This window comes from Neoarius graeffei, chromosome 26 (genome assembly GCF_027579695.1).
Source record: "Neoarius graeffei isolate fNeoGra1 chromosome 26, fNeoGra1.pri, whole genome shotgun sequence".
NCBI classification, from domain to species: domain Eukaryota; kingdom Metazoa; phylum Chordata; class Actinopteri; order Siluriformes; family Ariidae; genus Neoarius; species Neoarius graeffei.
This window is the reverse complement of record NC_083594.1, coordinates 15,263,771-15,288,017: the sequence shown is the minus strand read 5'-3', so window position 1 is coordinate 15,288,017 and position 24,247 is coordinate 15,263,771. Positions and strand designations below refer to the sequence as shown.

Here is a 24,247-nt window from a genome sequence, read left to right as displayed (position 1 = left end):
TGGTTAAAAAAAATAAAAGCAGCAACACAGGTGTACACACCCATGTGTCCCATATGAAACTGTTTTCCATGACAGCACTGTGTATGGATCAGTAATTCTGAGTCAGCTCTAGAGACTGTTGTGTGTAAATATCCCAGGAAATCTCATTATCTCTAGCCGCTTTATCCTGTTCTACAGGGTCGCAGGCAAGCTGGAGCCTATCCCAGCTGACTACGGGCGAAAGGCGGGGTACACCCTGGACAAGTCGCCAGGTCATCACAGGGCTGACACATAGACACAGACAACCATTCACACTCACATTCACACCTACGGTCAATTTAGAGTCACCAGTTAACCTAACCTGCATGTCTTTGGACTGTGGAGGAAACCGGAGCACCCGGAGGAAACCCACGCGGACACGGGGAGAACATGCAAACTCCGCACAGAAAGGCCCTCGCCGGCCACGGGGCTCGAACCCGGACCTTCTTGCTGTGAGGTGACAGCGCTAACCACTACACCACCGTGCTGCCCATCTCCTTTCCTAATCAGTTCGTTTATTTATTTATTTATTTTTGCGCATTATTCGCTCACAAAAGCAAGCAACTTGCCAAAAAAATACATAAACTAGCATGAAAACTAGCGTGATACCCTTTAACTAGCTGGATGAGTTGCTTATAAACATATACTACACCTACATTAGCAAAATGTAATTGTTTCCAAGAAATGAAGAAAGACCAGCACGAAAAAGTCAAAATCATGCTGCTAGTGTTTACTCTTTGCTAGCTAGTGTGAAAGTTTTTACTTAAGGTTCTTATTCCTTCACATAAGCAAATTGGAAATGTTGCTAAAAATAAATAAAAAGCTATGGCATCCTTCATGCTAATTACCGTCTAGCTTTAGATCTTTGCTAACTAGCTTAACATTCAGTGCTGTCTTATTATTGCTGCTAAACATCAACAAAGCTAGCATGACGCACGATCATGCTAACTAGACAGCTCTCTTTTAAACTTTATTGAGGTGTTCGTTTAAACATCCATCCATCATCTCTAGCCGCTTTATCCTGTCCTACAGGGTCGCAGGCAAGCTGGAGCCTATCCCAGCTGACTACGGGCGAAAGGCGGGGTACACCCTGGACAAGTCGCCAGGTCATCACAGGGCTGACACATAGACACAGACAACCATTCACACTCACATTCACACCTACGGTCAATTTAGAGTCACCAGTTAACCTAACCTGCATGTCTTTGGACTGTGGGAGAAACCGGAGCACCCAGAGGAAACCCACGTGGACACGGGGAGAACATGCAAACTCCACACAGAGAGGCCCTCGCCGGCCACGGGGCTCGAACCCGGACCTTCTTGCTATGAGGCGACAGCGCTAACCACTACACCACCGTGCCGCCCGAAATCAGTTTCTAAGATACTTAAATCAGCCCATTTGGCACCAACAACCATGTGATCATGAAAGTCTCAGAAATGACACTTTTTCCTCATTTCTGATGTTTGACATGAACGTTAGAGGAGTTGGCTCACCCTTCCCACAAGCCTCTGCACCAAGTAGGGTTTTGGAATTCATCGATGTTTGTTTGTTTGTTTTTGTTAAACAGTGGAATAATCCGCAAGAAGAAGTAGCTTTTATTTGTCACATATGTACACTCAAGCACAGCGAAATTCCTCCTCTGTATTTAACTTCCGATGGGTTAATGTTCCAGTGTTGCAAGTATTGACACCTTTGTCCACAGTTATCGACACCCAGATGATTATTTATTTAAAAAAAAACAAAAACAGGTGGCACGGTGGTGTAGTGGTTAGCATTGTCGCTGTCACCTCACAGAAAGAAGGTCCGGGTTTGAGCCCAGCGGCCGGCGAGGGCCTTTCTGTGCAGAGTCTGCATGTTCTCCCCGTGTCCGCGTGGGTTTCCTCCGGGTGCTCCGGTTTCCCCCACAGTCCAAAGACATGCAGGTTAGGTTAACTGGTGACTCTAAATTGACCGTAGGTGTGAATGTGAGTGTGAATGGTTGTCTGTGTCTATGTGTCAGCCCTGTGATGACCTGGCGACTTGTCCAGGGTGTACCCCGCCTTTCGCCCGTAGTCAGCTGGGATAGGCTCCAGCTTGCCTGCGACCCTGTAGAACAGGATAAAGCGGCTACAGATAATGAGATGAGATGGATAAATATATCGATATTTAATTAGTCCAAAACATCTTTTATATAAATATATCAATATCTGTGCTTACATAAATGAGAGTAATTCTAATGTTTGTGAACAAATGGACTGATAAAGTTTAACCTGTCGCAGAAAATCTTTTTGTTCCACTTTCTACCCACTTTCAAAGTATTTTCGTAGATCACATTTTGTTAATCATTCGTTGTTGTTTGTATTAATTTCCAGTTTTGTAGTTTACCATTAATTCAAACAATGCTCTAATTTGCTGCAATTAGATTCAGATTGGTGAAGCTTCAGTATTTTCAAACAAGTTATTTTATGATTTTTTTTTTTTAAATTTGCGTCTAAAAAATATAAAACGTCTGCTGATGTTGTAATACGTGGTAGATATTTATCACAAACTGCAAAAAAAAAATTATATTTTCTGAATGGAATACACAAATCTGAATATTTCAAGCATGTAATTAAATTTTTTTTATATGCTAGGAATTTAATTCTGGTTTAATTCTATTCATTGTAATCGGATTCCAAATACTCTACAAACATTCCATTCTGTTATGAATCAGAAAAAATAAGCTCATAAATCATAGCACTTAAAAAAAAAAAAAAGTATTTAATCTACTTCAACAATGATGCACAAAGATCGATCCGTAACAGTTGTAAATGTCACTTAATTCCACAGGGTGTCGATAATGGTGGACACCGGCGAAAGTGATCACTATTATCGACGCATCATTTGACTTCTCAAACATGCGTTTAGATACAAAATGGCAGCTGTTAAATGAAAGAGTAAGAAACAAAGTAAGTTTCGACAAGGAGATCATGAAATATCAGTGAATTTGATGAGTAAAAACATGTCCATGAACTTTCCACCATGCTCACCTGCGATGATAACGTCCGGGTTTTCCTCAACTTGCTGACCGCGCTAAAAAAAATTTCCATCTCTGGTAACGAGCTGCGTCATCAGATGACGAGATCAAAGGGTGAGGCAGGTCTTCCGGTTGATTAATTTACCAATAATAACTGTTGTAACTGAAACTCACTTTTGTAAAATTGTTTTTTATTGGTAAATCTGAAAAGGTGTCGATAATTAATTGCTCTAGTACTAGTCAAAAATTTGACATCCCTACTCATTCATAGGTTTTTCTGTATTTTGACTGTTTTCTACATTGTCGAGCGATACTGAAGCCATCAAAACTATGAAATAACATCTGGAACATGCATGGAATTACAGGGTTTTTTCTAGAAAAATTTAGTATGAGGGCGCTCACCATGGCGAGGGAGCGAAGCGGGGGAGATGGTGCCGGTTGTCCGTCCCTCCCCCGCCGTGTGAAGCCTTTGAAAAATTGAGGCTCCAATGGGACATTCTGAGACTGTCTGAGAGGGGAATTGTAACAAATTGTCTGTCAACATTGAAAAAGAAAGCAGTAATCATCTTCTGCCCTGGACAGTCTTTGGCTTTCTTCCGTTTCGTGCCACGGGATGACATCTTTAAATGCCCAAGTGTCAACAAAAACAACTCGCGAACTACTTCTGTCAAAAGCTCCCGCGCCGGTGGGTGAAAGGTCATTCGGTCTCGAGAAATCTCGCTCTACAAGTCAGCTGACCTTGTATGTAACCCATGTCAAATCTCGCGAGAGCAGCCGCGACAAGTAAACAATTACACAACATGGCGCCTCAGTCTGGAAAACGCCAATTCGGATTGTTTTTGCACCGTCTGGCGGTGTATCTACTATGATTGGAATATTTTTGGAGTAATAATAATGTATTTGATGATCAGACACATTGTCACGTGGTGTTGCTGGGATGTTTTCACGGAGAAAAGATCGTTGAGAAAGATTGCATGTTGTGCAGTAGCATACAAGTGCATGGCCTAAGTGTGACTTGGGGTTCAATCGGCATTTCGGTAAGGGGGCGCACGCCGAGAGTAAGAGGGCGCAGCGCCCCTGTTCCCCGGTTTAGACGAAAGCCTGGAATTATGTGATGAAGTGTTCAAAAAGTTTCATGTTTTATATTCTTCAAAGTAGCCACCGTTTGCCTTGATGACGCTTTACACACTATTGGCATTATCTTAACTGGCTTCATGAGGTAGTCACCTGGAATGCTTGGGTTTCACGTGACGTCACATCCGTCTCATTAGTTATTCAAAACTTTAGCTGGTGGTCTACCAAAGCTCACTTGACAAAACGTTTGTATGAAGAAGGTGCATTGCTTGCACCTTCTCCCTCTCAGCTACGCTTGTGTTGTTTTAGGTTGTTCGAATCGATCAAACCATGAAACTGATAAAAGTTTCTTCAGGGTTCCCCGTGAACTAATAAAAAAGGGTGAACGAACAAAGGATTTCATGAAAAGACATTGAGAAAGGCGGCTTTCGAACCTCTGACTGAAATCGAAGGGAGTCGAGTCGAAGCATGCTCGAGTTTTCAGTGATCACTTGGTGAAAGGTTTGTATCTCCCTCTCAGCTATGTCCTTAGTGTTTTCCAAGTACTTTTCTTGCTCTGTGTCGTTATTTTACGGTACTTTTTTTAGTCACGAAGCGCTAAAGTCCCCAGCTGTTTCTTTGTTTACTCCTCACTCAGTCCATATGCATGAAGGTCACAACAAAATTCTTCTCCAGCCGTACAGTTACAATGCGCCATGATCACTTCTCCGTCTTGTTTAACTAAGATCCAGGTCTTTAAAGGGGTTTCTGATGATCTTTGTGAATGATTTACCTGAGAGATAAGAGCCAACACAAGTGAGAATCAAGCCAACTGTTTGTTTGTTTACACTTCAGCTTGCAGCGCTTCGTTGTAAAGACGCAAACGAAAAGCTGAAAAAGAAACCCATACATCCACGGGCAAAAACAATACAGGATTCATTCGGCAGTGGCTTGATAGCGAGGTCCTTTACCCAGCCACATACAAAAAAGTTGTAAGCCTCCATACTCTTCCACGCTTTCATCTGTTTTGCGGTGTAGAAAGACGTCTGCAACACCAGATAGTTCGAGATGTCGGGGAACTCGACTGAAGGGTAGTTTTCGAGATCGTATGACAAATCCTTCTTTCCCAGACTGTACGGGTCGATTTCATTGCACATCGCAATCTTCTGAATATATCTTAAAGCCAGCAGTGGCTTCTAGATTATGAGCAGACTCTGATAAGTCATCGATAGTTGTTTGCACTACGGCAGTCGTTTAGGTTTGCTAGACCACCAGCTGTTTCACTTCTGGTGAAACTGATAAGAAAATTCACGTGACTGAAACCCAGCAATTAACAGCTGTGCCTTGTCAGAAGTCAATTAGTGCAAGTTCTTGCCTTCTTAATGCGTTCGAGATGAAATAGTAAATAATAAAAATCCAGTAAATAGTCCGATTCCACAACAGTAGTGATCCATGTTTTGTCAAGAACCGCTCAACTAAAGCCTCAGTCACAACCGGCCATACGTGCTCCTACAGCCGGTCTACGTGCAAAAAACGCAAGAAGCGCGCGTGAAACGCACGGAGAGCGCGCGTGTAACGTGCTGATTTTCGAGCCGTAGACCGGCCGCAGAGGTTCTTTGTCATGTCAAACAAACTCTACGGGCGCTTACGTTTTTTTCAGGTTGCAAGACAAACTTACGGCCAACGTGCGTCTTTTTCTCCATGAACAAAAAAAAACGCAGCGATTTGGGAAACACCAAAAATCGCACGGCCAAAAAATCGTATGTCCGGTTGTGATCTAGGCTTAAGTAAAGACAAACGACATCCATCATTAAGATGTAGTGTCTTTTTTTTTTTTTTTTTTCTTCCATTGATTAAAAATTAAGAAAAAACATTGAATTAGATAGTTGCCCCTTTTCCACCAAAGCAGTTCCAGGGCTGGTTCGGGGCCAGTGCTTAGTTTGGAACCGGGTTTTCTGTTTCCACTGACAAAGAACTGGCTCTGGGGCCAGAAAAACCGGTTCCAGGCTAGCACCAACTCTCTGCTGGGCCAGAGGAAAGAACCGCTTACGTCAGCGGGGGGGCGGAGTTGTTAAGACCAACAACAATAACAAGACTGTGAAAGATCGCCATTTTTAAGCGACGAGAAGCAGCAGCTGTACAAACGCGAAGTCAGCCATTATTATTGTTGTTGTTGCTGCTGCTTCTTCCGCGTTTTTGCTTCGATATTCACGCGAAGGTTTATGCAAACGTAGCGACGTAACTGATGTATACAGCGACGTAATGACGTATACAACGACGTAACTGATGTATACAGCAACGTAATGACGTGTCTTCTCTTAGCACCGCGAGCGATGGAAAAGCAAACTGGTTCTCAGCTGGCTCGCAAGTTGAACGAGTTGTGAACCAGCGCCAGCACTGGCCCCGAACCAGCCCTGGAACTGATTTGGTGGGAAAGGGGTAAGTGTGTCCAAAATGTTTTGACTGCTATTCTATATCATACAATATTATATGCAGGGGGAAAAAAAATTTGCATTAGCCAGTTTTTGATGAACTGATCATGGTTTCAAGTCTTGATAAATAGCTTCCAGGCGGCACGGTGGTGTAGTGGTTAGCACTGTCGCCTCACAGCAAGAAGGTCCGGGTTCGAGCCCCGTGGCCGGCGAGGGCCTTTCTGTGCGGAGTTTGCATGTTCTCCCCGTGTCCGCGTGGGTTTCCTCCGGGTGCTCCGGTTTCCCCCACAGTCCAAAGACATGCAGGTTAGGTTAACTGGTGACTCTAAATTGACCGTAGGTGTGAATGTGAGTGTGAATGGTTGTCTGTGTCTATGGCTACGTTTACACTAGACCGTATCTGTCTCGTTTTCTTCGCGGATGCACTGTCCGTTTACATTAAAACGCCTGAAAAAGCGGGGAAACGGGAATCCGCCAGCGTCCACGTATTCAATCCAGATCGTATCAGCTCCGGTGCTGTGTAAACATTGAGAATACGCGAATACGCTGTGCTGAGCTCTAGCTGGCGTCTCATTGGACAACGTCACTGTGACATCCACCTTCCTGATTCGCTGGCGTTGGTCATGTGATGCGACTGCTGAAAAACGGCGCAGACTTCCGCCTTGTATCACCTTTCATTAAAGAGTATAAAAGTATGAAAATACTGCAAATACTGATGCAAATACTGCCCATTGTGTAGTTATGATTGTCTTTAGGCTTGCCATCCTTCCACTTGCAAGTAATAAGTGATATGCGCTGAGATCACACACACAGCGGCTCAGTCCCGAATCGTGGCTTGTTCACTTCACTCGCGCGCTCTGTGAGCTGCGCAGGGCCGGAGTGCGCACCCTCCAGAGGGCACTCGCTGTTCAGGGCGGAGTGATTTGGAGCGCAGGATGCCTGCGGAGCCGAGCGTATCCGTGTATTGGTGTTGCTATGTGCACGGCTAACGGTTTTAGTGTAAACGCGAATCATTTTAAGAACATTAATCTGATGATCCGCTGATTCGACGTAATGTAAACGTAGCCTATGTGTCAGCCCTGTGATGACCTGGCGACTTGTCCAGGGTGTACCCCGCCTTTCGCCCGTAGTCAGCTGGGATAGGCTCCAGCTTGCCTGCGACCCTGTAGAACAGGATAAAGCGGCTAGAGATAATGAGATGAGATGAGATAAATAGCTTCCCTTTCAAGCCCGGACAGAGACATGCTTTTACTTGGCTTATAATTAATCAAGTTTGAAGAACTTGACAAGTGAATTTCTTGCTGTTATGTACATCATGTCACAGACCTCGACATACGCTGTAGGATTTTTACATAAATCATCAAAGCTTGGGTTCTTTCTTGAAAATCCTTCATCACGTCATTGTTTCTGTATTGTGTCAGTTCCAGTACCATGCGCGGTGATCCAGTGGACTGCGTAGTGAAATCTCCAGTGGCTCTGCAGCTGGGCGACGTGGTGTCCGATTCAGTCCGTCCTGGGGTTTATATCACCGACATCGTACTTACAACGCAGGTCAATGTAAGTGTTTTGATAAAAGGAGCTGAATGTGTCACAAATTGAATCTGAGTTGTGAAGTAAGAAAGACAGGCACTTATTCGTTTAAATTGCCAGTTTAATTACTAATTCTCTCTGTGTGGCCATACTTTTGATGAATCACCTTTCAGTAAAATATATAATTCATATTTTCATTAGTATAGCACATTTCTTGGCACATTTGTTCGCCGTTTCAAAGGCTTTGCTTCATAATAATTTGATAGCAGACTATAACTGTTTTATGAAGAGTTCAATAAGTAGTTACGATCCTGTCTCTGAACGCTGGCCTGGCTTGGAAAGTCCTTAAACGTTTTCCAGTTCGGAGCCTCCTGTGAGTCTGCATTAGGGCTTGAGTGATGCATTGTTAAAATTGGCTGACGTTAAGGTTCTAGTGACTTAACGTGGCCGTTATAGGAAAACCGCATGAATGAATGAACACGGTGCTGTCTCGAATGAACGTGCTTTAGGGTGCACTAACCGGCCACAGGTCTGTCGTGTGGGCAGTTTATCCAAGGTGTAATTCTACATGTTCATGTGGTGATGGTGTCACTATAAATATGCCCAACTTCCAGACTTTTACTGTATAAGTGGCTGTAAATAAAGTTCTGCTGTTCCATTGCATTTGAGAACATCGGTCCCGCCTTGTTTCACTAACTATTATACCCCCGCTCCGAAGGAGGGAAGGGTATATACTAGCAGGGTCTCCGTGGATCCTTAAAAAGTCTTAAAAAGTCTTATTTTTAATATGTGTTTTTTAAGGTCTTAAAAAGCATTATATTTCGCTATTTATATATATTTTATATATATATTTATATATATTTATATATATTTTCGCTATGGTATTAAATTTCACATGGGAGGTATTAAATTTCATCCGGGTAGCCTACGGTAAATGAAAAAAAAAAACATATGTCTGGATTTTTTTTCCGCGCTAACGTTATTTATTCAACCAGCGTCGTTTGTTATCAAGATGCTGAACAAGTAGCACAAGAGCCGTTGTGTGTCTAGCACTAGTTCTAATAGCGCAGGAACCACGCCACTGGGGGCAGTGTGTTCTTTTATCCATGTAGTAGACAGTGATGGGAATAACGGCGTTAGAAATAAACGGCGTTACTAACGGCGTTACTTTTTTTTAGTAACGAGTAATCTAACTAATTACTTTTTACATCGTTATAACGCCGTTCCCGTTACTTACAATAAAATACTATGCGTTACTTTATTAAAGCTGTTCTCATCTGGCACGCTGCTCGTTCAGCCTTTCTTTACTCTGCTTTCGTGTGGGGCGGGGAGACGCGAGACAACGGCACAGTAAGCCAATCAGAGTAGATTTGGGCAACATACGTAGGTAGGCCACGCCTACTGCACTACTGCGCGCTCTTTCAATCGGAAGAGCCAGCGATGGCGAGCGGTCAGCCCAGCACTGCGCTTTCACACTGGAAATACAGCCAGTACTTTTCATTACTTGAAATAAAAGGCAAGAGTGTTTACGTGCAATGCACATTATGTCGAGGAACAAAGCGTTTGTCCTCGTCAGTGGCCAGTAATTAGTAACAATTTTAATAACTACAGAAATATATTACATTTGATAGATGTCTTATCTCACATTGTCCCACAAAAATATTAATATAGTGTAGATAACATTTACTAATTGGTTCTGTTAAGTGTCCATTTCAGTCATTAAACACATTTAACATTCACTTTTATTATGATTACACTAATTGAATTTGATTTTTTTTTTTGAGGGGGAACAAAATGTAACGGAATAATTACTTTCCCTGGTAATTAGTTACTTTTATGACAAAGTAACTCCGTTACTAACTCAGTTACTTTTTGGGAAAAGTAACTAGTAACTATAACTAATTACTTTTTGAAAGTAACGTGCCCAACACTGGTAGTAGAACCACTGAGAGTAGAGCAGACGAGGAAGAAGTGGTTGAACTTGAACATGAACAGAGATGGGGAAGTGTAAGTTTAGTAACAAGTGGCTTGAGGAGCCAAAATACAAAAGTTGGCTAACAGCAACTTCAGAATATGAAGCGAGATGTAAGGTATGTCGGAAAGACATCAAGTTAACAACAATGGGCTGTAAAGCCCTTGACGCTCACTCGAAAGGGGAAAAGCATATGCGCTATGCTGCTAGTCGGGCAACAACAGTCCCCAGAGGCAGTTCGATCAGTAGTCAAACTTCCTTGCTTCCTCACTGTTTGTTCATGGCAGTACCCTACTATTAAAATATTGAGAAAGCAGTTAATGTTCTGTTTTGTTAACTGAAGATCAATTTGTTTCCTCACTGTTTGTTTACAGCAGTACCCTACTATTAAAATATCGAGAAGGCAGCTAATGTTCTGTTTTGTAAACTGAAGATGCACATTTTTTATAAAAAAAAATGCTTTGAACTTAACCTAGAGTGTGCTTTTTTTTTTTTTTACTGTACGTATTTGTTCCGCGGTAGTGGTCTTATTTTTTTATACTCAGTGGTCTTAAAATGGTCTTAAAAAGTATTATTTTTGCTGGTCAGAAATGTGCAGAGACCCTGACTAGGGCTGTCAAAGTTAACGCGATAATAACGCGTTAACGCGATCTCAATTTAACGCGATTAAAAAAAAAATAGTGCCGTTAACGCAAATTCTAATTTGGCCCTGCGAGTCACCCGTAGTTCCTGTTGAGGCTTGTCGCGCGCTGCTTCAATAAGAGTAAGTGTGAGTGATGGAGAAAGGCATAGACATGTATAAACATAGACACCGCCTTCTGCGTAGAATCATACGTCATCCTCGCCGCCATATTGGATGGGGCAAAGTCTAGACAGTAGCCGAGAATAAAGATGCCTCATTCATGTGCTGCGTTTCACTGTACCAACAGGTTTACCGTCCAAACGAGATCACATGGGATTACCTTTCACAGGCGAGACTGGAAAAATACTTTTCAATATTGTTCCTTCAGTCTTCAGTTTCCCAGCTCATCTCCACCGGGGAGGTGTAGAGTTATAAGCAGTGAGAATTAGAGAATACAGCGCCACACTATGATGGACGTTTTTAACCCTTCTGAATGTGAAGGAATCAGTGATGTATTTTGTTTTGGTATGACGTTAGAACCTGGCCGAACTCAGTTTGGCGCTCATTCAGCTCACTTTATTCAACGAGAGCAGGTCTGTGTGGTGACTCAATAAATAAAACAGTAAATTTTTATTTTCATTCACTATTTCCAGTTTTTCCACTATTTCCATCATTTATCATATTCAGTCTTGTAGGTTGGTTATTGTGGCCTCAGGTTTTGGTAGCTTGCTACGGTATGCTGACTGATTAGCTTACCTGAGCTATCTATCGTGTATCTGTCGCTAGTTTGCAGTGTACAGGGTATTTCACACACTATTTATAACCATCACATTAAAAGTTATATGTGTTGTTTTGATGCCTGTTTGTTTCCCAAATATATACGTGTGTCTTAATGGGTGAATAAAAGGCATCGAGTTAAATATTATTGTAGAAAGGGGCTTTATGAAGTTCAGTCCATTTACTTGCATTGGTTTACAGGGAAGATTTGCCACATCCAATATGGCGGACACTCTGACGTATCTCAGTAACGGGCCACCAGCTCAATGCGGCATCTATGTAACATTTCACTTTAAAAGCCTTATTCATTTACATAGATTTAAAAAAAAAATGCAATTAATCGTGATTAACTATATGAAATCCTGAGATTAATCGCGATTACATTTTTTAATCGTTTGACAGCCCTAGTATATACTGTTCTTTTACCTCTGTCTGTCCGTCTGTCCGAAACACCCTTTTTCTCAGCAACCACAAGTCATAGTCACTTGGGGTTCGATACCGTGTAGACCAGGGGTCACCAAATTTTTTTTTTTTTTCCTCTGGGGGCCACATTGTCGTTCCTGACTGTGATGGGGGGGCCGGGGTCGGGTCAGCTATATAACATAGAATTGTATGACCCAGACAAATATGACCACCAGCAGGCCTCATTGTGTAGTAGAGATTACTAGCCTGGCACGGCCATCCCCGCTACTATATCCACACTACTATATCCACACTACTATATCCACACTACTATATCCCCCACTACTATATCCACACTTGATTTCTGGCACATATTTCTTTATCTTTACTAGTGGTTTGCAAAAGTAGTAATCGAGTCTTCACACTTTGTTTTAATTCAAAATACCACAGATATTCCATTTATTTATTTTCTAATAAAAATAACATCAAAGCTGTCAAGGTAAGAAACATCTGCCTAGTTGAGGTGATTGACACTGGCAAAGGTGAGTGGAAAATTATAAATTGTAGGTAGGCCTGTTGATATTATTAATAATATTAATAATAATTGTGTGCAGCACTTTAATAAAGGTCAAATAAATAGGCCTATAAAATAAATACATTTAAAAAAAAAACAGTGAAATTATAATATGAGCAATAGATCAACTAGCCAGCTCTTATGCCTATCCATTTGAGCATGTTCAGTAAACATTTTTTTAGGTCAAGGTGAAAATGAAATGAGCAGTAGGCCATTTACAGGTCAAAACTAAAGCATAATACAGAATAATGGGAATCAAGATCAGTAGTATATGTAGGTGAGCTGAATTTGTACTTGTTGATTTGTACTTCTTGTCGGGACACACCTCCTCGGCCACAGCAAGCATGCATACTTTAACAAAGTCCCCATCAGTAAACGGCTTTCCATGGGTAGCTAGTAGGTGAGCTACCTTATAGCTAGCTCGGACAGCAGCCTGGTTGATCTGGGTTTGGCGAAGGAATACATTCTGTTGTGCAGCCAGTCCGCATTTCATCCTCCGAATCCTATCTTCTCTTGTTTGCCCTCGCAAACTAGCATACTGTTTGTGGCGGGTTTCGTAGTGACGACGCAGATTATGTTCTTTGAAAACCGACACACTTTCTTTACATACAAGACAAACTGCACGGTCCTTACACTGAACGAAAAAATAATCGGTGGTCCACTGTTCTTTAAAAACTCTGCACTCTCTGTCAGCTTTTCGCTGACCGCTAGCCATTTTGCTGTCCTGAACACTGACAGTTCTCTGCGCGAGCATATGACGAAAATTTGGAAAATATGAATAGTTCATTTTATAACTAAATATCAATTTTAATTGATAAAATCAACAAAATACAAGATGCAGACATGTTATTATTTGCCAAAAAGCAATTTAAAAAAAAATAGGCCATGACCACTTTTGGGGATTGCCTCATAGGGCCGGTTCAAGTGGTGGGGGGCTGGGGGGCCGGTCAAAGGGGGGGTGGCGGGCTGGAGTCGGCCCGCTGGCCGTAGTTTGATGACCCCTGGTGTAGACCATTTTCAGGTCTGTCGCACATCGACTTCCTGTTTACCGATTGAATGTATTTACGAAACACAAGGATTTACAAAATTTTCCGAACACTTTTCTCAGCAACTACAAATCACAACTGCTTGATATTTGGTACCGAGCTTCGGCTTGGGGTTCTATACCGTGTGTACCGTTTTCAGGTCTGTCCCACATTAGCTTCCTGCTTACTGACTGAATGTATTGACAAAACATGTACGGTGGATTTTGACGCTATTTCAAGAAGCAAAATGCTATTGCAAAATGACAGTTTACCAGGATGCTATTTGAAATCTCTGGGGAGAAACACTGCTCTTTACTTACTTGTTTCAGGGTTCATTATTTGTTGAAGCCAACGTTCATAATAAGTGTCCTGTTCGTCCGATTGCTTGCATTCTGATATAAGTGAAAGCAGGGGGATACGTAAGTGAGCAGTAGCTCACAGTTGATCTTGTTGCTGTCTGTTTCAGTTTTGGCCACAGAAAGCTGGCAAAATCTTTGTCTTTAACTCTTTACCCCTTAATGACGACATACAGCGCTCGAAACTAACGGTGTCCCGATGTCCCGGGGACCATAAAAAAATGTCATTGGGACACAAAATTATCATATCTGGGACAATCCCGGGACAATGGAAAAAAAATAGATCTAGAAAAAAAGTTCTACATTAAAGGTGCAGTACAAGATTTTGGAATAACGGTTCCCGCAAGCCATATTTTGAAAAGAAACACTCCCACCCCCCGCGTCTCCACCCCTCCTCCCCCTTATAAAGCCTGAGAAATTCCGGCTTTATAATGGGTGTCTATTGCGTTACACACTAGTGGAGCTCGTTAAGTTAGAGTGTAAAGAGCTTGGAAAAATAGCTCAAACTTTCTCATTTAAACTGTGTTTTCAGCCCCAATTTTCACTCCACACACATAATTTTCTCAAAAGTAGTAGCCACACTTGTCCTGATTCACACAATGTGTCTACCTGAGCGATAGAATTTACTGTTTTTGAATGAGAAGCCTGAAAGTAACGAGAGCACAGCCGCGCAGCCTCATAGACTCCCATTATAAACGTGGCAGAAAAGTCACTCGTTTTTAACTCGCTCTAGTGACCTCATTTTTTACACTACAGACAAAAAAAAATTACATCCGTGTGTTCAGGAGAGCCTTGTGGCGCTCACTGTGAAAGAATTTTGTGAATATCTCCTTCCGTTTTCGTGTAAATCCCCGTTGTTTGGAAGGAGCGCACTGAGAGAATCCTGCGCTCTGTGTGACACTCTGCTCGCTCTCACACCCACACACAGAAGGGACGGGCTGCTCGCGGGCTTCAGTCTGATTGACGTGTCAGTATCCAATCATTTTGAGGTGGTACCTCGATATGATTGGATGGCGTTTTTCCTTTATTTTACACTGTAGACTGGATTAAAATATTTCGTTTTTTGGGTCAAACCTTCTATTGTACTGCTTGCAACATGGGTGTGCATTTCATCCATTGATGGTATGGCTGATGGCTTTCAAAACATCTCTGAATGGGGCAACAGGTATATTACATAAAAATGGATAACGGTAATGGTGAAAATGATAAGTTGGCCTTATATATGCCAACAGATATTCAAGGTATAAGTAGATGAAACAAACATAAAAGGGGTCTTATTTTCAGCTAAAGTGTACTGCAGATGTAGTGAGTTGAAACATTTTCTGAATGAGCTAGTTGGCCCCTTTTAAATAAACGGGTATCTATTCATACAGTGAGATCACCAAAGTTTAATAAACTGAAAATGCAATAACTGTAATTTTGAAGTAGATGATGTATTGGACATGTGTCACTTGTGTTTTGTGACTTATTGTAAAAATGATATAGAGGGTTCAAAATCGTATAGTTACAAATATAATAGTAACTTCATATGATAATATTAACCACTGGTTATTTCAGAGAGGAAAAAAATGGGGACACTATTGCTTCCATTCGGGACAATACAACACAGAATTCGGGACCACTGGGGGACACAAAGAAAAAAAGTTAATTTCGAGCCCTGACGACATATGACAACCCCGTGTATATCCCGTAATGACTACATATGACGCCTTGTCTAAAACCTTATCAAAACCTTGTCTTTAGACTATTTTTTTTCTTGTAAATATGTTCTAAGGCTGAACAGTATATACATAAACAAGGGTGGCTGCAGCAACTGCTTTAAGGGGTAAAGAGTTAAATTGATCTCAATGATGAGTGTGCCTTTTTTGTATTTCGGTCCACTAGATTCAGGAAATCTCCTTCAAGAATTACTACACAGCCTACTTGACAGTGCGAGTGTTGAAGAACGAGGAAGGAAGTGATGAGAATCGTGCGAAGTGGTTCACCTGCGTGAGAAACTACTGCCTGATGTCCAGTCCGCACACTGAAGGAGGATCACAGGACTACTTTTCTATCTACAGACAACAGGTCAGTCTCAGGCCCTGGTCACACTACAACTCACGATGGGTTTGCGAATACATGGCGATGAAAAATTGGTAGCCACCAATTGTAATATGCATGGTGAATGTTCTCCGAGTTGTGTTTTTTTTTTTGTTTGTTTGTTTTTTTTGTGTGTGTGTGTGTGTCTGTCTACCTTGTGATGGGCCAAAAATTTCAAACGTGTGCATTAAAATTTGGTGGCGATGTTTGTTTTCATCAGCAAACTAAGTGGCGAATACACACAGACAGGTTTGGGAATCTTTCCCGAAGCTCATCAAGCTTCTTGAGATGTATTTGTCTCGAATCCATGTCCCCGATGCCCACAGGAGCGCCATCGACACAGCGGCAAGGCATAGCCTAACCTTCACCAAGACTTAAAGTGCATTTACATTCGGGAATCCTTCAGAGCACGTTGTGCATGCACTTGGGACCCAGTCATTATGGGAAACACCTGATGCTGATTTGAGCGCAATCAGCACATGCATACAAGGACACTGTTTTCATCGAAATATATGCAGCGGTAGACGGATCTAAGTGCAGGAAGAGCGTTTATTTCCAGGCACGATATTTCCAAAAATAAAACGAAACCAGAGTCATAAACATGGCTAGAACCAACCATGACTGTGATGACGATAATGCTTCACAAAGCCTCAGTGTCCTTCTGCGCGCGTGCTGATTGCGCTCAAATCAGTCAGGTGTTTTCAATAACGACTGGGTCCTAGCGAGCAAGCGTGGCCACTTGAGCGTGTGAAGGCGTGACGGTCAAGTGTGACCACAACTTTTAGCTCGCCTGTGTATCGCCATGCATCGTCACCAAAACGCCTTATTTTTATCAATAACCCATCTCGAGCTGTAGTGTGACCATAGATACTTAAGATACAGTACCAGTCAAAAATTTGGACACAGTTTATCTGAAGACATCAAAACTATGAAATGACATATGGAACATGTATAGAATTATGTGGTAAACAAAAAGAGTTAAAAAATAAAATGTTTCATATTCTTTAAAGTAGCCAGCGTTTACCTTGATGACGCTTTGCACACTATAGAGATCTTGCAGTCACGTGACCGGAAAGTACACAGCCGCCATCTTGTCGGTAAAAAACACCGCTGAATATTGCTGCACTCGTGTACAGAATGGATCAATTTCAACCGACGGACTACACGGCTCATTTTTCTAATGAACAGATAACTAGATATATGTCTAAAATAAACGACCTACAGATTAGTGACCCTTATGGCTTACCGGACGGAGTTTTCACGACCGTGTCAGTGGATATTGAACTGCCAGCGGAATACCCAGACGTGTATAATTACCTCATTAACTTTCCCTCGCTGTTCAGTGAAAGTGCTTATAAATCTCTGGAGAGTTCTCTTTACAGAAATTCAGGATTTGTCAGCGACTCAGATGTGGCATCTTGTAAACAAGAAAATAACAATCCTCACTGGACGGGTAAGTCACTTAAGTATTGAGTATAGCACTGACCAGCCGATTATAGAATAGAATAAGGTAATTCCAGCTGTAATTCCAAATCGTCTGTCTTGTTTACCATGGATCTGGCGTTGGAGAGGTAGAGGCTTGGCAGTGGAGATTTGAGTGGCTGTTTTCTGAGCTTAGTCAACAGGCCGGCTCTGCCTGCAGCCTCGCTTTTGCTTCCGCTCCCAGCGCCACCTCCTTCGCCTGCCAGACCCGATAACAATCCACAGAGACCCCGCTGGTCTCGCAATCTCGTCCGGAATGTTGTGCATGCGATGGAAATCGCTACAAACCGTCATTTTCTGCTGGAAACCCATGTCCAGTAAGTCCATACAGTTGTAGTGGATATTGAAGTCCGATACAGACGAACAACACGCAAAAATACACACAAAAAACATAATAAACATGCACAGGTAGGGAGAGCGTGTAGCCGCAGCCGTTGTAGTAGAATTGTAGTAGGGTTTTCCAGAAGAAAAGGTAGAAGCAGAAATAGAAGTAGAAGGCGGAAATATGGCGTTTGACCGACAAGATGGCGTCTGTCACAATCTGGATCGGCTGTGACGTCACATGCAAGTGCTCCATTGGCATTATCTTAACCAGCTTCATGAGGTCGTCACCTGGAATGCTTTTCAATTAACAGATGCCTCGTCAAAAGTTAATTAGCGCACTAGTTTCTTGCCGCCTTAATGCATTTCAGATAAAATAGTAAATAATAAAAATACAGTAAATAGCCCTATTCTACAACTGTAGTAATCCATATTACATCAAGAACCGCTCAACTAAGTAAAGAGAAACAACATCCATCATTACTTTAAAGTGCATATCAGGAGCAAGATCAATGTAATTCTTCTATTTTATATTAAACTTTGGTCAAATATCTGTAACACTCTGCATTCTCTGCAATTTTTTACCTTGCACAATACCAGAAAAATTCAGTTGAAATCAAGCCATTTGAGGCGAATTGGTCCACCTCTGAAAAAACTTGGTATTTTGATTTCCCGGCAAACATTGATTTTCGTGACGTCGCGTGCGGGACGCCTCCCTCTGAATCCTACGTCAGCGCTGGTTTGTTTATGAGAAAACGACCTGGTGGTTTTCTGCAAATTTCTTCAACGTTATCACGTAATTATTAAAATTGTTAACAGATGTATCGTAGGAGGGTGTAGCAGCACCAATCTTGATGGGATTAGTACTCATCGTTTTTCAAAAGACCGGACAATGAGAGAGAAATGGGAGCGCTTGGTCTACACAGGCTGTGCACTGAAACCAAAGCTCTCGCAGCCTGCTGGCGCTTCCGCAGGTAACGTCACGAATCTGGCTCCAGACTCTCTTGGGATATAAAAAAAAAAATCACGAAATTGGTCCAGAATATGCACTTTAATAAATGAACAGTCTTTTTAATTCATAAAAGTAAAGACAATCCGTTGAATTGGGTGTGTTCAAACTTTTGACTGGTATTGTACGTCTGTACGCTCTTGCATAAGTCTTCTACTGTTGTAGCCCGTTCATTTCAAGGTTCAGTGTACTGTGTGGTCTGAGATGCTTTTCTGCTCAGTACGGTTGTAAAGAGTGGTGATCGGAGTTACTGTAGCCTTCCTGTTAGTTCGAAGCAGCCTGGCTGCTCTCCTGTGTCCTCTTTCATCAACGAGGCATTTCTATTCACGGACCTGCTGCTCACTGGATTTTTTTGTTTTGTTTTCCGCACCATTCTGTGTTCAGGACTTTAGATTCTTCTGACTGCAACTATATATTCATCTAAAGGTAAAAGTGGCAAAAATGTATCGTGATACGAGAAGGCATTTCTATGAAACACCATATGTATTACAGTACCAAACTAACAACAAACTCCCAGAAAAAGTGTGCTTTATTATATTTAATAATAATAATTAATGACTTACATGAATTACTTCAACCTAAAATATCTTAAAGTTTCAATATTATATTATGATCTTGCTCAGCACTAAAAAAAGAAATTCTTTTTGATTATGGCTAAGAAACCTTGAGAGATGCAGAAAGTTGTCTCTTTGTGTCAGAGATGAAGAAAACTTTTTAAAGAAAAGAAAAAAGGCAATGGATCCTTGGAACTCTGAATGTTCTGGCAGCTATTCAGCACTCGGTTATTTCCATCTCTATAGACCCTGTTTGCCCAGACCTTGCGCTCGGAGGTTTTATTTTATAGTAATTCTCCTCTTAATTAAATGAGATCAGCCTCCCTGTTTCAGAGGCTGGGTAACGCGATGCTAATATGTCAGTGTCCTCACATTATCAGTGTTTAATGATCCAATGAGAAGAGTTGATTAACCGCTTTAGTTTTAACAGCATTAATACACAGCACCTTTCCCCTTTAACACCACACGTTACAGCACTCCCATCAGTCATGTGACAACTATTGCAATCCATTTTGTTTTTGTACTCTATGGTTTACAGTATTATCATATTATACATACAGGACGCTTTTTCGATGGAATAAAAACGTGTTCTATTCCCTTCTAGCAGATTTCATTCATTTGGTTCGATAGCATACAATATTGTTAGCATATCGCTTATCCTACGTGTATTACGTCACTCTACCCAGTGGAGAATGAGCGTTGAATATGGTTTACGATATTGCGTGGTTGTCAAGGCAACATGTCGCATGACGGAGATGTAAAACTTCCACGCTACCGAGTGACTGTGACTATTTGTAAACGAACATGGCCGCCAGGTTTGCTTCGTTAAATACGAAAGAGAAAGACGCATAGAACACCTGAAAGGAATTTGTGTATGTGTGTATATATAATAATAATAGTGTGTTGCCAGGCAAAACAAACCTTGCCCGGTAGCACTTATTTTAGTGTTCTAACAACTGATTAAATCTCACAAGTGTGGTCTCGGTTCTTTCAAGGCCATTCATACTAATTGGGACATTTTGTTTCATAAGTGTAAAGACTCTAAATATCTGCCAAAAAGCTACAAAAAAACTTACAAAACTTTTTTTTTTATTTGCCTTTTCAGAAGGATCAAACAAAAGCTGTGATAACCAAAAGGTAAATTTTCTTAAAATAAACACCACTTGGTATCGAATCTGTACCCTTGGTGAACTGCGAGGTGAATTTCGTTCATCTTTTTATCTGTCGTTTATCTTCCGATACTACGAAGCTATAACAAGGTTTCTCTTATTCCGTTTCTAGTTCTGATTAGTTCCGAAGTTTATCAAGAAATCGAACGGGTAATCGAACTTGATCAGGATAAGTGCTGATTGGTTATAAACGCTGTGTCCTAAATCACTCACTTGTTCACTACGCCATACTTACTATATAGGGAATTACTATATAGAGGACTATATAGTGAGCTCATTGATTTAAATGATAACTTCTCTGCTGCAGCCTTTTTTTTTTTTTTTCTTTTCTTCTTCTTCTTTGCAACGGCACTACTTTTTGTGATGCACTGTGAGATACTTTGAGTGCACTATATACAGTAGGGTGTAACAATGCTCACTATACATTCGGATAGCACTACAAAATGGCGACCTGATTTATAATCCACTATGTAGTGAGTAGGGAGTGATTTGGGACACATTCGGGACATTGGGACACCATTTGCACCAAAAACGATTATGACCTTGACCAGATAACGCTCAAAATGTTGGAGGTTCTGTTTGAGACCAGTGCCCATCTATCCTGAAATTTTCATAAAGATTGGTCCAGCCGTTTTCCTGTAATGTTGCTAACAACATTACAGACGGCGGTCACAGAACCGGACCTGATAGAAACATCACCCATCAACCTATTGGGTGCAGTTGAAACCCAAGCCCTCCCGGAAGGCCTGTACCCCTTTGACTGCTTCAAAGCCAAAGGACTCCACTTCATCCACTTGAACAGCTGGAGCCTTATCCCAAAGTTGGATGAAGTACGTCTTATCGCACGTGAGTCCCGGGCTGCAATAATCGGGATTACAGAGACATGGCTAGACGACTCTGTGACAGACACAGAGGTTGAGATCCCCGGATACACATTCCAGAGAGGCGACCGAAATCGCCAGGGAGGGGGTGTTGGAGTCTACATCTGCGCAGACATCGCATACAACCCACGACCTGACATCACGAATAATGACTTTGAGGCAACATGGATCGAACTGTATGTGCCAAAGACCAAACCAATCCTATCTTTCGATTACGTTCATTATGTCTTATATTATATATAGTTAGTTTTTTTTTTTTTTTTTTTTTTTCTTTTTTATCAGACATCTAATTTTTGGGTTTGTTTACCTGACATGTTTCGACGTACAACTTCCGTCTTCCTCAGAATGTCACCGGATGTTAATTGGTGACGCATCTTCGGAAACATCAGCTGATAAAAGATGCGTCACCAATTAACATCCGGTGACACTCTGAGGAAGACGGAAGTTGTACGTCGAAACATGTCAGGTAAACAAACCCAAAAATTAGATGTCTGATAAAAAAGAAAAAAAAAAAAAAACTAACTACAAACCAATCCTAGTCGGTGTCTGCTACAGACCGCCGTCGAATACAGACTTCTACAACACGCTCGAAACATCCTGCAGCAGCTGTAACGAATTTGGTGTTAATGAAGTCATAATTCTTGGTGACTTCAATACAGATTTTAAACAGATCAATTCTCATGTAAAATTATTTAAAGATCTTAAACATTTTTTGTATATGTTTGATCTCCAGCAACTGATAAATGTACCTACCCGGATAACACCAACTACTGACACCATCCTAGATCTAATTATGGTGTCCGACAGTTTAAAGATTAGTCAAAGTGGAACTCTTGATGTAGGTCTGAGTGATCATAGGGCCACATATTGTACGCGTAAATGTGTTAAAGTGAAACATTTCAAACATAACTGTGTCAAATTAAGATCCCTGAAGAAGTATTCTAAAGAGCTATTTGAGCAGGAACTTGACAAAGTTGATTGGTCTGAGGTCACGAATAATGTGTGTGTAGATGAGGCATGGGTGTCATTTAAAGTCAAATTTCTCACTGTTCTGAACAAAATTGCTCCTTATAAGGAAGTTAGAATAAAACAAAATACTGCCCCATGGATGACAGGGGAAGTACTCCACCTTATTCATGAGAGAAATGAGTGTTTGAAGAAATTTGTCTCGACGAAATGCAGCGATTGGTATTTGAGATATACAACGCTGCGTAACCAGGTTCATGAGCAAAAAACACTAGCAAAATCAGAGTATTTTGTGAACAAGGTGGAGGAAAACAAAAACCATTCCAAAAAACTTTGGCAAATTCTTAAATGCCTTGGCACTTCTTCAAAATCCAAATCCAACCAAAGTAGCATAGGTTTAAAAATCGGGGACCAAATTTGCTTCGACAAGTCCAAGGTAGCAACTCGGTTTAATGAGTACTTCTCAACTGTTGCCTCATCTCTCGTAAAAAGGTTACCATCTGGAAAAGGAAAATTCGGTTACAGACACGTTTGTGATTATTATAGTTCAATTAATGTCTCTAATACATCTTTCTCATTTTCAGAAGTCACTCAGGATGCTGTCCAAAAGATTCTCCTCAATCTAAATTCGAACAAGGCTACCGGTTTGGACTGTATCCTCTCTCGTTTTCTTAAAGATGGAGCTATGTTCATAACAACCCCACTCACCCATCTTTTAAATCTCTCCCTTACCACAGGTAAACTCCCAGCAGACCTCAAATCTGCCAGAATCACACCCATTCACAAGAAAAACAACAGGACGGAAGCTGGCAACTACCAACCTGTTTCTATCCTTAGTATCGTTAGCAAGGTGTTTGAGCGGGCAGTGTACGACCAACTCAATCAATATCTCACAGATCACAAGCTCCTATATGAGTACCAGTCAGGTTTTAGATCCTCTTATTCCACAGATACATGCCTCATTCATCTAACTGATTTTATAAAGTTAGAACAAGACAAAGGCAATTTCACTGGTATGGTCCTTTTAGACCTACAAAAAGCCTTTGACACTGTGTATCATAGCAGATTACTCTCTAAACTAAAAGCCATTGGGCTTCAAAAACCTGCTGTAAACTGGTTTAATGCCTACCTATCAGGAAGGCAGCAGTGTGTGGAGATAAGTGGCGTCACCTCCACTCCTGCAGAAGTGATCTGTGGCCTCTCCCTTTTCTCATATATGCTAATGACATGCCTTCCGCAGTAAAGTGCAAACTTCTACTGTATGCAGACGACTCCGCCCTATTATGGCCCTTTTCCACTACCCTTTTTCAGCTCACTTCAGCCCGACACGGCTCGCGTTTCGACTACCAAAAACCAGCACGATTCAGCTCGCTTCAGCCCTGCTTAGCCCCTAAAACTCGCACCGTTTTGGAGTGGGGCTGAAGCGAGCCGAGTGAGGTTGGGGGCGTGAGCAGACACTCCCCTGTGCACTGATTGGTGAGGAGGAGTGTCCTCACATGCCCACACACGCCCCGCGAGCGCGCTGGGATCTGTAAACACCGTAAACCCGGAAGAAGAAGAATTACGAGAATTTCTGAAGCCTTATGCGCCTCGCCTCATCTATACGCTCTTGCCAGTATCTGTCCGCGTTGTCGGTGACAACAAGCCACAGCACCAAGACCAGCAACACTAACGACTCCATGTCCTCCATGTTTATTGTTTACTATCTGGGTTGTGGGACTACCGCTTAAAAGCTCACTGATGTCACTGTTTGCGCTGCTTAACGACATCACCTGACGTCCACCCACTTTCGCTAACTCCACCCAATGTGTCCACCCACTTCCAGCCAGCACGGTTCAGCGCGGTTGTAGTCGAAATGCAACTCCAACAGCCCCGCTCAGCCCGACTCAGCACGGCACGGCTCAGCCCGACTCAGCCGCGTTTGTAGTGGAAAAGTGGCATTAGTAGCTGGCAAAGACCCTGCAATTATTCAGCAGGAACTGTCTTCCGAGCTCCAATCAATTCAAGAATGGCTTATAAGATAACAAGC

The 24,247-nt window shown here is 41.9% G+C and overlaps 1 protein-coding gene across 4 annotated transcripts in view; it reads left to right on the top strand.

Moving 5' to 3' along the window:
* The window catches only part of nicn1 (nicolin 1), a 35,778-nt gene that overhangs the window by 380 nt on the left and 11,151 nt on the right, over positions 1 to 24,247 (top strand). Inside the window, exons 1-3 of one of the 4 annotated variants that reach the window (XM_060909892.1) lie at positions 4,503 to 4,589; positions 7,921 to 8,056; positions 15,642 to 15,824. In XM_060909892.1, the coding sequence (XP_060765875.1) occupies positions 7,931 to 8,056; positions 15,642 to 15,824 (309 nt within the window). In that variant the 5' untranslated portion in view covers positions 4,503 to 4,589; positions 7,921 to 7,930. Of the gene's footprint in view, positions 1 to 4,502; positions 4,590 to 6,450; positions 6,507 to 7,920; positions 8,057 to 15,641; positions 15,825 to 21,795; positions 22,956 to 24,247 lie in introns of those variants that run through there. The other 3 variants (XM_060909894.1, XM_060909891.1, XR_009651621.1) reach the window with 3 other exon arrangements.